Consider the following 14592-nt stretch of genomic DNA (forward strand, 5'->3'; position numbering starts at 1 on the left):
TTTATACCACTTGTTGGTTGCCAAGTGTTTTTATTCAATCTCTTTCTTTAGTCTCTCATAGTCTCATTCCTAGTGCCTGATTGTTTTCCATTTTGTGCACTTGATTTTAATTTTAACTATCGAACATGAGTGAGATGCCTTTTAACTATTGAACATGATTGAGATGCGTGTTAGAATTAGTTTTAATTACAAGTTTTATATTGAAATGTGAGTCTGCTTGTGGAGAACTGATTTTGGAAACTGATAAGATGGGTACTTGTAGCATGTTGGGAAATTCATTGTAAATGAAAGAATGACGTTTGGGACGTGAAAGTTATAGTGCATGTTTGGTTTTCCATTTTTATCCATTGAACATGTGTTCATCTCAGTCAAATATGGGTTATGTTGTTGAACGAGATATTTAGGTAATTCAATTTACGTGATTTTGCTTAAGATATGAGTATATTTTTTGGTGTTAATCCAAATAGCTTATGGATCCGACAAAATCAATTTTAAGGGAATTTCTTTACTGGTTTTCAATTTTTTTTTTCCTGTTTTACCTATCCATTCAAAACTGCGTGCGTCTCATGCAAAGGAAGAGTAGAGTAAAAATGCACTCATACATATAATAGAAAGAGTATGAACGACCCATTGCGGAGGACTTGAGGAGTCTTGCGAAGAACTTGATCTTAGAATAAAACTCAAAAAGTTGTGGGAGGAAAACTCGTAAGGATAAATGTTCACCTAAACTACTGTTTTGGTCTATATCATCTTACTTTTTTTTGTAGTAAAAATACTTTTATAGGAATTAGTTTTAGTTTATTTTAATATATCACAAATTCATTTTCATAATCTAATCTTATGGAAAGTAGTTTTCACAATCCAACATTATTAATTTCATTGTAATTTTTAAAAATCTAGTTTTTAAATAATAATAATAATCTATATATCAATATCAATAATAATCTTTAAGAGATGTATTTTATTCTACAAGCTACTATTTTAATTATTAATTTTATTATAAAAACTTGTTATAAACCTACGTATTTATTTAAAATTAATAATTAAGATATCAATATAATAATAAATAAGAATACACAAGAAATATACAAATAAGTGAAACCTATTTTAGTAATTACATACTTAAAATCAATTTTAATTCAAAGTATCTAAATAACATTCTCCTGGAAAATTAATTTTCTGGTATCCAATCCAAACACCTACATAATCATTAGTTTATGAAAATCACATCGGATATGGAAAATTACATCCGAATCATGAAATCAAACATGTAATTAGTCCCTTAGATGTTGTTCAGAAAATTGATTTGGTTTATAAATAACTTTTTGATTGAAAATTTATAAAATAAGTATGAGGTTGTTTGTTGTGTAATGATAGGCAGGTGATACAATAAAAAACAAAAGTTTTATTTCATTAGGTGACATCAAGGATGGACCATGGACACCTGTGATTCAGTGATTCAATTGAAGATCAATTATTATTAACTATAACATCCTTCTTATCAGTTTCTTTAAATGTTTTTTCATGTCTTCCTCTCATTAATTAAGAAGAGTTTTGCTAATGAGTGTTTTAAGAATATTGCTTATAGATGGTTTTAATTTGAAAATTATTATAAAAACATATATTTTTATTTTCAAAACAAAAGCAATATATTGTCCTGTATTGATATTTTGGAAACTTGTTTTTCAAAACTAAAAGCGACGTTTTAATTTTCTTTCTTTCTAATCTTCCTTTACCTTTTCGCAAGTCTGCTGTCTTTGCCAATTCACTTCGAGTACTATTTTTTCTCTTCTTAGATTTCTGTTGCCCCTTCAACCCTTTTAAAGTTGCTCTCCATTGATTGGTTCTGTATTAGCCTTTGTGTCCATATAATGAGTGCCTCAACACTACAAACAACGAATTCCTTTGAGTGCTACCTACTTACTACTTTGACCTCATAGATTTTTTAAAATCTTCATGAGTCCGACATAATTGGTCCTTGTCCTGACATTTTTCTCATTAAATCGGTTCCATGACTTTCACAAGAACCTTTAGGCAAGAGGATCAAATTTTGCGGTTGGAGCGAGGGAATTGCCTTATTACTTCCTCCAAGCTCTTAGTTTATAATAATTGATTAAGAATTTTTAAAAAAATTAAAATAAATATTGTATCAATCTTGAAAGTTTTAATAAACATTAATTTGATATTAGTGGTCTTAAATTTTTTTCGTCAAACAAGTATAATCAAAGAAATATTAACAAAAGAAATCAGTTAATGTTTTATTAGAAATATTAAATATTTTAAAAATTAATTTATTTTACACTTATGTAATGTTTACATAATATTAGTAATTGTTGTCATTTTTGAAAGAAAATAATTTTTTTAAAATTAACTTGAGATAAATTATATTGCAAAGATATTGGTTAAATGAATTCTTATTGAACGAGATGTTTAAATTGTTTAATTATTAAATTTTAATGAATAATTTTTTAAATAAATTGTTTAATTATTAAATTTTAATGAATATTTTTTTAAATACAAAATTTGCTTAAGCCTAAAAAATTATAGACATGGCTCTGGGTCAGAGTTTGAAACTTAAAAGCTATAATTAATTATATTCCTTTAGAATCGGAAAATCAAATCAGGAAATTTTTATACAATGGTTCAATTGGTTCATATTTTTTTAGTCTTAGGATCAAGATAAAATAAAAATCTATTGAAGATGCCTTTTCTTCTTTTGTTGAAGACCTGAAAGAAGTAAATACAAATGGTTTAATTACACATTTTCTAGGAATTGACTCGCTGAAATCCCATGTATTAGTTTAAAAGAAATGCCAACAACACAATTTTGACATATTCACACATTTTTATTATTAACCAAAAATTATTTAAAATTACAAAATTATGTAAGTTTCATTCTTATTTAATGAGCCTTATTATTCCCCTAAAAAATGAGCCTAATTATTAATTCCTTACAAAACGGGTTTCAAAAAACCATCCTTACAAAACTGCCACCAATGACCAATGTGTTCAAGAATGACAAGAAACTAGTCATAAAAACATTATCTTTAGAGATTTTTTTTTCATTACTATTATTATTATTATTATTATTATTATTATTATTATTATTATTATTATTATAACGCAAAATATTATCAAAGGTAAGGTAAAATACAATCAGATCCCACTGATAGGTATTTTTTCTATGATTAAATCTAAATTCTAAGAATATAAAATTGAAATAATATCGGATAATTTTCTGCATTTATACATTCATAGTTGTTACCATAGATACTTTGAATAATTTCTTGCATTGATTTCATATATTATGCAATTGGAAAGTGGCTTTGTTATTATTTTATATCAAACAGCCAGCAATTTTTTTTTTTTGGGGGTTATTCTAAGTTAATCCAAACATAATTTTTAAGATATGAAACATTCAACTATTAAGTTTAAAATCATTTTTGGCATTGATTTCCCCCCTCATTCTGCTATATATATATATATTTCAACAGTGTGATGTTGAGATTTTTTTAATGAGAAATAAGTAATATAATTATTTAATAACAAAAATAAAATAAAATAAAATGAAGAAATTATAGAAGGCAAAAATTTACTCCACCTCACTCGTTCAATAAAAAGTAATAGAGTAAGTTACACTTACATTTGAGTGAGTAACCCAAGGAAGCTCTTCTCAAAAAAGAAAACGAAGGAAGCTGCACAGTGGAGTAAAAAAAAACTGTGTAAGAAATTAGAAAGGGCGAACGGCGCACTTTATCTGAAAGCGAAAACCCTAGGGTCAACCGTGACGCCACAATCGCTCTTGCGCGTTTCAATCGCCTTCGACTTCTTTGCAACGGGTAACACACACACACACACACACACACCCCTTGCATTTCAATCCCTACCTACATGCTTCTCTGCCTCAATTCCTAATCGGTAAAAATTCACTTTTGGCCATGGCAGGATCAGGTGCTCGTCCTTCACGATGGCGGGAACTGAAGCAAAAAAAACTGAATCCAAAAAACCTGCCGCTAAGCAATCCGGTAATTCGCATTACTCGTTTTCGTGCATGTTCGTTTGCGTTTCGTGTTTGTGCATGTTCGTTCTTCTAACGGCGACCGAACGAAGCCTTGCAGGTGGGAAGAAGAAGGAGGTGAAGAAGGAGACTGGCTTAGGTCTCACGCATCGGAAGGCGGAGAACTTCGGAGAGTGGTATTCCGAGGTATTATGAGCCGTTTAGTGGTTTATGCTTGCCTTTTTTACCTGATCTGTGTTCGGTCAAAGTTGCTCGTTCGTCCTGATCTGATCTTGTTTCACTGTGTGACAATTTTGAGTACGGTGTGTGTTTTGGTTGACTTTGGGTTTGGATTAATCTGGCAGGTTGTTGTTAATGCCGAAATGATTGAATACTATGATATTTCCGGTTGCTATATTCTGAGGCCTTGGTCAATGGCAATATGGGAGATCATGCAAGTGAGTTTCTTAATTTGTGTTTTGCTTTAGATAAATGAATGAGTGGATGCGTTTGTGTATAGTGTACTTGTTTTACACTCAAGTTTTACTCAATGTATGGGTGTTAGATTGCAAGAACATTAATACAGAATTGCAGATTTATTTCTTTTAAATAATTTCATAGGTCAGAGTTGCTTTAATTTCAAAAACAACGTGCAGGAGTTTTTCGATCCAGAAATAAAGAAAATGAAAATCAAGAACTGCTACTTCCCATTGTTTGTGTCTCCTGGAGTTCTGCAAAAGGAGAAGGACCACGTTGAGGGTTTTGCTCCTGAGGTGAGAGTTTGTGAATCTGTCAGGCCATGTAATGTTGACTGTTCAATAAGTTAGTTTAAGTTTTTTTTTTTTTTTAACTTAGGAATATTCTCCCGGAATATCATGTATAGACTGGTATGGTTGTAAAGATTTGGAGATTATTGCATGCTCAAATCAATTATTTATTCAATGGTCTAGGGCTTTCTTGATCAGGGACATGCTATGCTGGATTGTAATGTACGAAAAAAATAGTTTAGCAACGTTTGTTTCATTTAGCCAATGGCAGTTTTATGTGATGGAATGGTTATTTTTTATGATTTGCAGTTTCTTTCCAGAAGGATATTTTAACATTAGTACTTGTCTGATTGTCCTACTTTTCCATCAGGTTGCTTGGGTGACAAAGTCTGGGGAATCTGAATTAGAAATTCCTATTGCTATTCGTCCTACTAGTGAAACTGTCATGTATCCCTACTACTCTAAGTGGATAAGGGGACATCGTGACTTGCCTTTGAAACTTAATCAGTGGTGCAATGTTGTCAGATGGGAGTTCAGCAACCCCACTCCATTCATCAGGTAGTGAGTAGTTTTTTTTTTCACCATGTTTTCCTTTGGCCATGTTATATAATGATTAGTTGGCTAGTGTTTATACAATGAACAATTTCAAACTTACATAAGAGGCTTCGAATTATGGAATATTCAGCCTTTGTATGTATATCTCTTGCATTATGCCTTAAAATTCTGTATGTTTTATTTATGATTGGATGTTCCTCCAGTGATGATTTTGGCAATAGGTCATAGAGAAGCTGGCTTGTATTTTTTTTTTAACCTTAAATTTTCAAGAAATAATAATTGTTACATTTTAAACATCTTATTGTTAATATAAAGAGGGTGAGCCTTGGCCTTGTGACGGAGAGGTCATGCATTCATCATGTCTCAGTAACAGCCTCTCTGCTTGCAGGGGTAAGGCTATCTATATCTACCCCTGCCCCCTGTGACTATACCAGGTGGGAGCCTTATGCACTAGGTTTCCCTTAAATATCTAATTATTAATATGGTTTTGGATACTGTTGCTTTCATGTAAAATAGTTTATATTCTGGAACTTTGTCCTAGTCCATTGTGTGGTGCTTATAGAAGTTTGATTGCAGGAGTCGTGAGTTTCTTTGGCAAGAAGGGCACACTGCTTTTGCTTCAAAGGAGGAAGCAGATGCAGAGGTATTACATCAAATAGTTATTTTAGGAATTTGTCTTTTTGTCTCAGTTCAGTTGTATAAGCTTCCTTGATTTCATCATCTTCTGTCTTTGCATGCTTAATAAAGAATTGTTAAGGCCCTTCTCTCATTTTGTGCTTTATGAACAATTCTTATTTTTAAAGGAAAAATATAAAATGTGTTACTGTCTTCCCTTTCTTCTTGGGGTTCTGTAGTACTTAAGTTAGTTATGATCTTCCCTTTCGCTTCAAGCACACACTATCTGCATGTTACTTTGTATTTTCCTTCCACCCAAGCAGACTGATGTCCCATCTTTTGGAAATTTGTTTTAAAAATATTCTAAACTATTACTGCTTCAGGTTCTTGAGATTCTGGAATTATATAGGCGTATATACGAAGAGTATTTGGCAGTTCCTGTCATAAAGGGTAAGAAAAGTGAGCTTGAGAAGTTTGCTGGTGGACTCTACACTACTAGTGTTGAGGTATATGTTTGAAATTATTGCATAAACACTGTTATGCTATTTTAATGGTGTAAGCTGCTTATAAAATTTTGATGTTCAATTTTGCTAGGCATTTATTCCAAACACTGGTCGTGGTATACAAGGTGCAACTTCTCATTGTTTGGGCCAAAATTTTGCTAAAATGTTTGAGATAAACTTTGAAAATGAAAAGGGAGAGAGAGCAATGGTCTGGCAGAATTCATGGGCCTATAGTACTCGAACTGTAAGCTTTGATTTCTTGAATATACATTCATTGGAGGATTCCTCTACATCATATTGCATTTATATTTCTGTTTTTTTTAACAGATCGGTGTCATGGTGATGGTTCATGGTGATGACAAGGGATTGGTACTACCTCCTAAAGTAGCATCAGTACAAGTCATTGTGATTCCTGTGCCTTACAAAGATGCCGATACTCAAGGAATCTTTGATGCCTGTTCTGCAACTGTGAATACATTGAATGAAGCAGGTATTCGCGCTGAGTCAGATTCTAGAGATAATTATTCTCCTGGATGGAAGTATTCTAATTGGGAAATGAAAGGTGTTCCTCTAAGAATTGAAATTGGGCCAAAGGATTTAGCAAATAAGCAGGTCATTAACTTTGTCCTAGTGTTGCATCAATTCTCGTATTTGTCATTTTGCTTCCACACTGTTAGTTTTTCAGTGAACATCAAATAAATCTCTTTGGATTTTGCATAGGTTCGTGCTGTTCGACGTGATAATGGAGCAAAGATAGACATTGCTAGTGCTGATTTGGTTGTGGAAATAAAAAAGTTGCTTGATACTATTCAACAGAACCTGTTTGATGTTGCAAAACAAAAACGAGATGAATGCATTCAGATCATACACACTTGGGATGAATTTGTGCAAGCTTTGAACCAAAGAAAAATGATCTTTGCTCCTTGGTGTGACGAGGAGGTATTTTTGTTCAAATATAATGTTCCTGATGTCTTGATATGTTTTGATTTTTAAGGCACTTGTTTGAGTATTATACTATTGTCACTCTTTGAATGAGATCAATTGTTATTTATTTAGCTGGATGCATTTTTTATGTCACATAGCTGTACGTAAGAATATATCAAAACTATTTGTTATATGTTGGTACTCTAATACTTTCTATTTCAAAACTTCAGTCTGTTGGCTCCTTGTATAGAAGGTCTTTTGTAATTTGTCATTGCCAGGTTAATAAAATACAATGCATTTGACTGGGCCAAGCCTTAATGTGTCTACATTTTATAATTTCCTTCTAGCTTGCACTTCATTAAGAAATGCCATAAAATCCAAATAGAACTGAATTGGTTTTGTTATCAATTATTTCCTCTTGAAAACAAGGTGTTGATTTGATATTTTAGAAACTCCATCGTGTAATGTATATTTTTTTATCATGGGACATTACATAGCTGTATTACGTGTAATAGTTTTTGGTCTATAATGCTTTAGGAGGTGGAGGCTGATGTCAAAGCCAGGACAAAGGGTGAGATGGGAGCAGCTAAGACTCTTTGCAGCCCCTTTGATCAGCCAGAACTCCCAGAAGGTATAATCCTTTTGCATATTTAGGTGATATTATTTTATTATGCAACAGAGCTTTAAAATCTATATGCAGCCTTTGCTTCTTGCTATCTACTAATGTTTTCCCCCTTTAACGAATAACATAATTAATATTGGTGTTGCTTATTGGTTGTGGTTGGTTTACAGGCACCAAGTGCTTTGCATCAGGAAAGCCCGCAACAAAGTGGACATACTGGGGCAGAAGTTACTAGACTACTGGCTGTTGATTGTGGTATTTTCTGGATTTAATTTGGTATTTAATGATGCCTTGTACGAATTTGTGGATCACACAAACATTAGTTTTCTTTTCTTGGGAATCTTTTTCAACTGATAGTTTTACTTTGATTTTTATATGGTGCAATATTTATTTTGGATTAAATTAAAAGATGAGTATCATACATTTGTTGTCCAATTATTGTTGGGAGCGTATTGGACTCTTGGTTGTGATCCAAATATTTAGCATAAAATTACACTCAATTGAACACGACATCATTTACTGCAGGCTTAGATGGATCGGGGATTACGAAATGGAAGGGAAAATTGATTGTACAATCAATATAATATAATACGGACTTAAGCAGGAAGAAAGTCTAGCGAATGTTGAGCTTTTAAATGAATTTTATCAACACTTCTATACTAAAAAACAATATTTACAATACATGCATGTGAATGTGTATTAATTCCTTACTATCCAGTAGTGTCTTAAGAATCATTATTATATCTTCCTAGAATGCCTTACAGAATGATTAGAACTTTGTTGTGATTCATCTAATTGGATTATTAGGTTTTATAAAGTGCTGAGCTGGAAATTTGTTTTTTTATGCTCAATTCTTAAAATGAATGCTTTTAAAAAGTTACCAAATGCAGATTTATATTTTAGGTTCGTATATTTTCGTGCGTTTGATTTTGTACCGTGTGAGATTGCTAGGTTTTGGGTTGGATTCATCACAATGTGGATATGCTCCACTATTTTTTTCCATTTAATATTGTAGTCAAGTAGTATCAATGACAGCAAACTTCCATAGAAAATGTACAAACTTCCAACGAATGTCAGTTCATTGTTGGTCTAAGCACGTTTTATTCTTAATAATTGGTTGAAGAGTTAACATAATGGATTTGATCCGAGTCATTTAAACTCGATTTATTTTATTTATATGTTGTGGGTTATATTATTATCTTACCAACCTGTATGAGGATAGAATGAATTGAGCCACAGGGGAAGTTTGTTTAGTGTTATAATTTTACATTCTTGGTAATCAAATTTTCGAGAATATTATATCTAAAAATATTATTTCTATAGATATGTGGTATTTAGTAATTTTAGAAAAAATAAAAATTAATTAAAATTCAAAAGTAAAAGTTAAAAAAGAAATGTAGAATATGGTAGGAATATATCACAATAACTTTCATTTTCAAAGGAATTTGATATTCACCCCCTCATGAGAATAGAAATTTTCTCCATTGGATTTTTTCTTCCAAATTTTCAATCTCAAGTTTCCAACCTTAACTCATTTTTTATTGCTTTATATTATTTTTCAATATTTACTTTTTTTTTATTACATCTCGTTTGTTTAAAATTAAAAAAAATGTTTCTAAAAAATGTTTTTCAATAAAGTGTTTTTTTTTTCTAGTAGATGGGGTTTGTTTCTTTAAACAAAAAAGTAAAAAAATATTTATTTAAAAAAATATTTTTTAACAAACGAATCTTTTATCTTATTTCAGTTTATATTTTCTTTGTCAACAACTCAACATTATTTAGGAGGTTGACCAGCCTATCAGTCACAAAATAGACTAGGCATGTCTTTTTAACCCAATTTTGAAAAAAACGAGCCTATCATCCCTATTGGTTTTTTTTTGGGTGGGTGATGATGATGCAAGTCAAACCTGCTTTGCCAACATTAAATTTAACTAATTTTTTTGGTCCATTAAAATTAACTAATTCTAAAGTAGCGGTTGTGTGTGAATGTTTCGGATATACTTGCCTACACGGAGTCTTACCTTATCTCACATCTTCGTTGCCAATGGTATCAATCAGATGCAAAAAGACTACCTGCTGATCGCGTAGCTGACCCAATGGCAGGGAGAATGAAACAAATTACAAAGAAAAGTAGGATACTTGTGAAAAGTCTAACATCAAACACCACTTTGATGAACCAAATATTATTTGAAAGAAATAAATATAGGGACCTGTTCTAAAAATTTAGTAAGGCCAATTTGCTCATATGTGTTCAACTAATCTTAAAGAATAATGATTACTTGACCATAAATCAATGTCATTTACTTAGCTATCACCATCAATCACACAAATTCTATAAGTCATAAGTATGAAGGGTACCTGCCCTTCTCTATGATGAAGGAACCACTTAACATTATATCCGTGTCACCTATATATACTCCATGACAACCCTTGCCAGACACATTCATACATTAATATTTTTACTCAACCAACTTCCGACTTTTAAGCGTTACAGTCTTTGTAGGTATGTCTTCCTCTACTTTGATGCGTGAAGAAGACTCCCATCAAGACAAAAGAAGCTCCGACATAGTACTGTATTATAGTTGTATCTATAGAAGTTTGTTTAAAGTAAGACCCGTGATTTGATTTCACAAAGGGTAACAGGCCCATGCCATGAGATTACAATTTGATTTCGCAACATAAGTTCTTTAAGGATGTATGTTATTAGGGGTTCTATTTTTAGTTATGCGAATGAAAAAGATTTTATTAACAGATACAAAGTGTATTTCGATATGTTTATGTCTTGAAAGGAATTAGATTCTGGTAGAAAATATTTTTGGTGCATATAAACAATTTAATGTCTATGAATTGATTTCAATTATAAATTATGGTTTAAACTATCTTAAGATAAATATTTTAAAAGTTAATAAATTTATCATATATGATAAATTATAATTGCACAATTATATAAAACTTTTTATATTATCAGTATATAACTCCTTTTCTCAACATTTAATAAGTTTATTTTTGAAAAAACATAAACGGGTTAAACGAGTGGGTTGACAATCCTGCAAATGAAACCAGTTAAATTCGGGTGAATAAATAGGTTAAGCCTTATGGACCCACATTTATATGAGCTAATTCTTACTGTGTTCATGTTTGCACAGAATGCAGATTAAACAGCACAAATCCCAACCTATATACCTTACTCTACTGAACAAAACTAATGAATCTAGTAATTTCAACGCAAGAAGAACAAGTTCATCTAATTTCGATGAACCCTCTTTATTATTTCTATCGTTTATCAATTTATAAAGGGTGCTGCTAATAGTATTTTTAGAAGATTGATGGATTAAGAAATTAAAAAAATAAATTATTTATTATAGAAATTATAAAAATAAACATAAAAAATTAAAAAATTCATGAGCAGTATAATTCTATATATTCTAATAAAAAAATATATTTTTAATTTTTTAACTAATGTTTTAAAATACCAATTAATACTTATCATTTATAAATCCAAACTTAGCAGATGTTTTGTCAGCCATCTGGGGTTACAGTCAGAAGCTGCAAGTACAGCCTGCATAACGTAGGATATAGCTAGTGTCTCTTCAGGACTGAATAAAATACCAGAAGAAAGCATTTATTACTTCTGTTATCAGAGCGGTACATAGTTGGTTGCATTATATGCGAAATAAATGCGCTCATTTTGATGTGTTCCTAACCAGGTCCTTGGTCACTGAGGAAAAATTAATGTAATTTAACCAATGTAAGAAAGAAATAAGTTATAAGCTAGGCTGCCATAAAAATTATAAGTACTGGTATTTGCAGTATTCAACAAAAACAAAAAGAAATTGCAGCATGTGTTGTGGTGTTTCTCCTTTTCAATTTTGAATGGTGGTTAATTCCACGGGTGCAGCAAAATGTACAGTTGTTCCTTAAATTTTTTAATGGTTTAATATAATGTTTTCTGAATAAAATATGTATACATTAGTACAAGATTTCTTTTACATAAGCTGGAAGAATGTGAGGAATTGTATAGGTGGTCCATCAAATTGTCAAGTCTTATGCGCGAGAGAGCATTCATATATGCTGATGCACGATAGGGCATTATCATGAAGAGGCATTGATTGCATTATGTTGTGCATCCGAGGGTAAATATGAGCGATATTTATATGAATAGATCACTACTAAAACTACTAAAACACATAAGTGATAATATCATATTTTAATTTATAATTTTAAGTCATAAGTTTATGAATCTTATTCTCATTTTGTTTAACTTTTTTTATTTTTATTTGATGTAGAATTTCATCTTATACTTGTATTTATGGATCACGCGTAAATCACATAAGTGATAATATCATATTTTAATCTATAATTTTAAGTCATAGATTTATGAATCTTATTATCATTTTACTTAACTTTTTTATTTAATGTGGGACCTCGTACTTTTATTTCAATAATCCCGTCTTTAGTGTGAGTATCTTTCACATTAGTTTTTTTCTTAAGCGGAAGTAATTTTTATTAGTATTTTACTGTTATCATTATAGTTCATATGTTCTAGATATTTACACCGCCGTTTCACTCACAATTAGGAAGACTTTCAAAATGAGAGATCTTCAGGTTTTTGGATCAACTGTCAATCAATCTTATTTGTCCGAGCAAGTCACAAAGTCAAACCATCGGATATTGTTGTGAATCCGAGGGGATAAACCCTAAGGAGACTTATACTAATGGACTGAACTATGGACTCTGATACCAATTGTTGTGAATTGGAGGAGGTAAACATTGAGAAGGTTTACATCAATGAATTGTCGAACAAATTATATTAGTGAATCTGATGCCACACTTTAACCAAAAACCTTAAGATTCAAGTTTATGAATTTTATTATCACTTATATGATGCTTTCAATTTTTCCATTTCGATCCTATGCGAGACTTTACCTCACACTTTTACTCTAAGAGATTCTCCAACACATTATTTGTTACACTTAGAAGATATAAGAGCAAATATAGGTTCAGAAAATTTGCTAGGTTTCCATCGTGTTTGTTGGGCATTGAGATCATTGCCTTAGTTAGGAATATTAAAAAGTATACATAGTTGGTTTTTTTAGTAAGGGGAGAGAAGGGCATACTTGCTTCACTACGTATTTATGTCTGAATTTTATCTGTTGGTTGTTATTGTCTTTTGGTCTTTACATTAAAGAAAAACAAGGACTGTAATTTCAATGTTCTGTCGTGCTTCATGATATGGTTGAGTATATTTATCTTTTTTTTGTGAGTGTGGATATTTATTTTCGCACCTGAATTTGCATTGAGCTCATCCTCACCCGATAGGTGTGTCAGTAAAACATGCTGAAATTAAAGGTATGGGTCCAACAGAAGTAGGCTTCCATTTTTGCCAAATCATTGTATCTCAACATTTAACCATTTTCTAATTTCCATCCTCGCAGTTAATAATTCAACTACTAACAGTAAAAAAATAAAAACAAATTCTACTACTAAATCTAGTGCCATGCTCAATTTTTTTAGATTAAAAATATGGATGGCATGCTTGTTGCCATGCTTATGAAGGATGCTTGGAAGTTGACAATTAGGCCCTCTCTGATTTATGAGTCTCCATGGTTAGGTCCAAGTACAAATGTGACTCAAATAATAAGAATTATCAAGCAAAGGAAAAATGCCTCAAACTTTTGGATTGACATGTAAAGTTTAGAATCATTTGGACAACCTTATTTGGCTGCAGGTTGGGAAAGGAAATAACATAAAGTTCTGGAAGGACACTTGAATTCTCAGTATATGGCCCCTGCTAGGCCCCTGCTAAACATAGCGACTGAAATTATTCCCAAAGAGCAACTTGACATGCTAAACAAATAGGATAAGAGCAATTCTCCCTCCATCAAACTCATTGGATCGGTGATGGTTTTCTAGCTAGCTTGGACTCATTCTAATGATGGCCATTTTGAGACACATTCCTTATCAAATAGCTCTCTTTTTTTCATGCCATTTGAAAATGACAAGGTCCCTAGTGCCTGCCTAAAGACTTCAATAGCCAAAGATATTCTTCCTAATTTGTTTAAAGCCAAAAGACATACAACCCAAGACAACACTTACACACTTTGTGCCATATTCTAGTGGAGAGTAGCATACATGTGCCTAGAGAGAATCAGAGATAGCAGCTTAGCAAAACAAGGTTGGGTTTGTATGCATGCACTTCAGTTTACTGAACCCTCTCTCTTTTTCCAATGGATGAAATATCATTGGCTTTATGCCAATATTAACAGAATCCAGTCCTGGAGCACTTTTTTTTGGAGCCATGCTAGATTATATATGGAACCAAAGAAACAAGCGTGTTTGAGCAAAAGGGTCCCACGATCTATGAAGCTTACTAGTTTTGAATTCATGCTTAAGAAAGCCGAATCGTCGAAATTTGTGCTCACCAACCTCAAAATTTACATCAGTATACATAATTAATTCGTCAACAGGCATGCTAATCAATGGTTAACCCCCCCTAAATGGATAAAATTAAACTCAAATGGTTCACTTCATACTTATCACCAAACCTCAGCTTGTGGTGGAGTTCTAAGGGACCACATGGGAGCATTCATGTTGAAGCCAACTCTCATG

The 14592-nt window shown here is 31.9% G+C and overlaps 1 protein-coding gene across 2 annotated transcripts; it reads left to right on the forward strand.

The window, feature by feature from the left end:
- The first annotated feature begins 3646 nt into the window (after positions 1-3646).
- On the forward strand, positions 3647-8418 carry LOC100816763 (proline--tRNA ligase, cytoplasmic). 2 transcript variants are annotated; one of them, XM_003521571.5, is made up of 13 exons: positions 3647-3839; positions 3946-4025; positions 4119-4204; positions 4363-4455; positions 4654-4770; positions 5135-5322; positions 5896-5962; positions 6318-6440; positions 6529-6681; positions 6765-7049; positions 7158-7376; positions 7899-7992; positions 8154-8418. In XM_003521571.5, the coding sequence occupies exons 2-13, from the start codon at positions 3968-3970 to the stop codon at positions 8216-8218; spliced, it is 1548 nt and encodes a 515-aa protein (XP_003521619.1). In that variant the 5' UTR covers positions 3647-3839; positions 3946-3967; the 3' UTR covers positions 8219-8418. The 2 variants fall into 2 exon arrangements, with proteins under 2 accessions (XP_003521619.1, XP_040870127.1); XM_041014193.1 differs by having other exon boundaries at positions 3946-4204.
- The last annotated feature ends 6174 nt before the right edge of the window (positions 8419-14592 follow it).

This window comes from Glycine max, chromosome 3 (genome assembly GCF_000004515.6).
Source record: "Glycine max cultivar Williams 82 chromosome 3, Glycine_max_v4.0, whole genome shotgun sequence".
NCBI classification, from domain to species: domain Eukaryota; kingdom Viridiplantae; phylum Streptophyta; class Magnoliopsida; order Fabales; family Fabaceae; genus Glycine; species Glycine max.

Excerpts from the sequence above, each read along its gene's own strand:
- LOC100816763 (XM_041014193.1), top strand. The coding sequence starts at position 3,968 with ATGGCGGGAACTGAAGCAAAAAAAACTGAATCCAAAAAACCTGCCGCT. Across the intron at positions 5,323-5,895 it reads AACCCCACTCCATTCATCAG|GAGTCGTGAGTTTCTTTGGC; the intron begins GTAGTGAGTAGT and ends GTTTGATTGCAG. Across the intron at positions 7,377-7,898 it reads CTCCTTGGTGTGACGAGGAG|GAGGTGGAGGCTGATGTCAA; the intron begins GTATTTTTGTTC and ends ATAATGCTTTAG.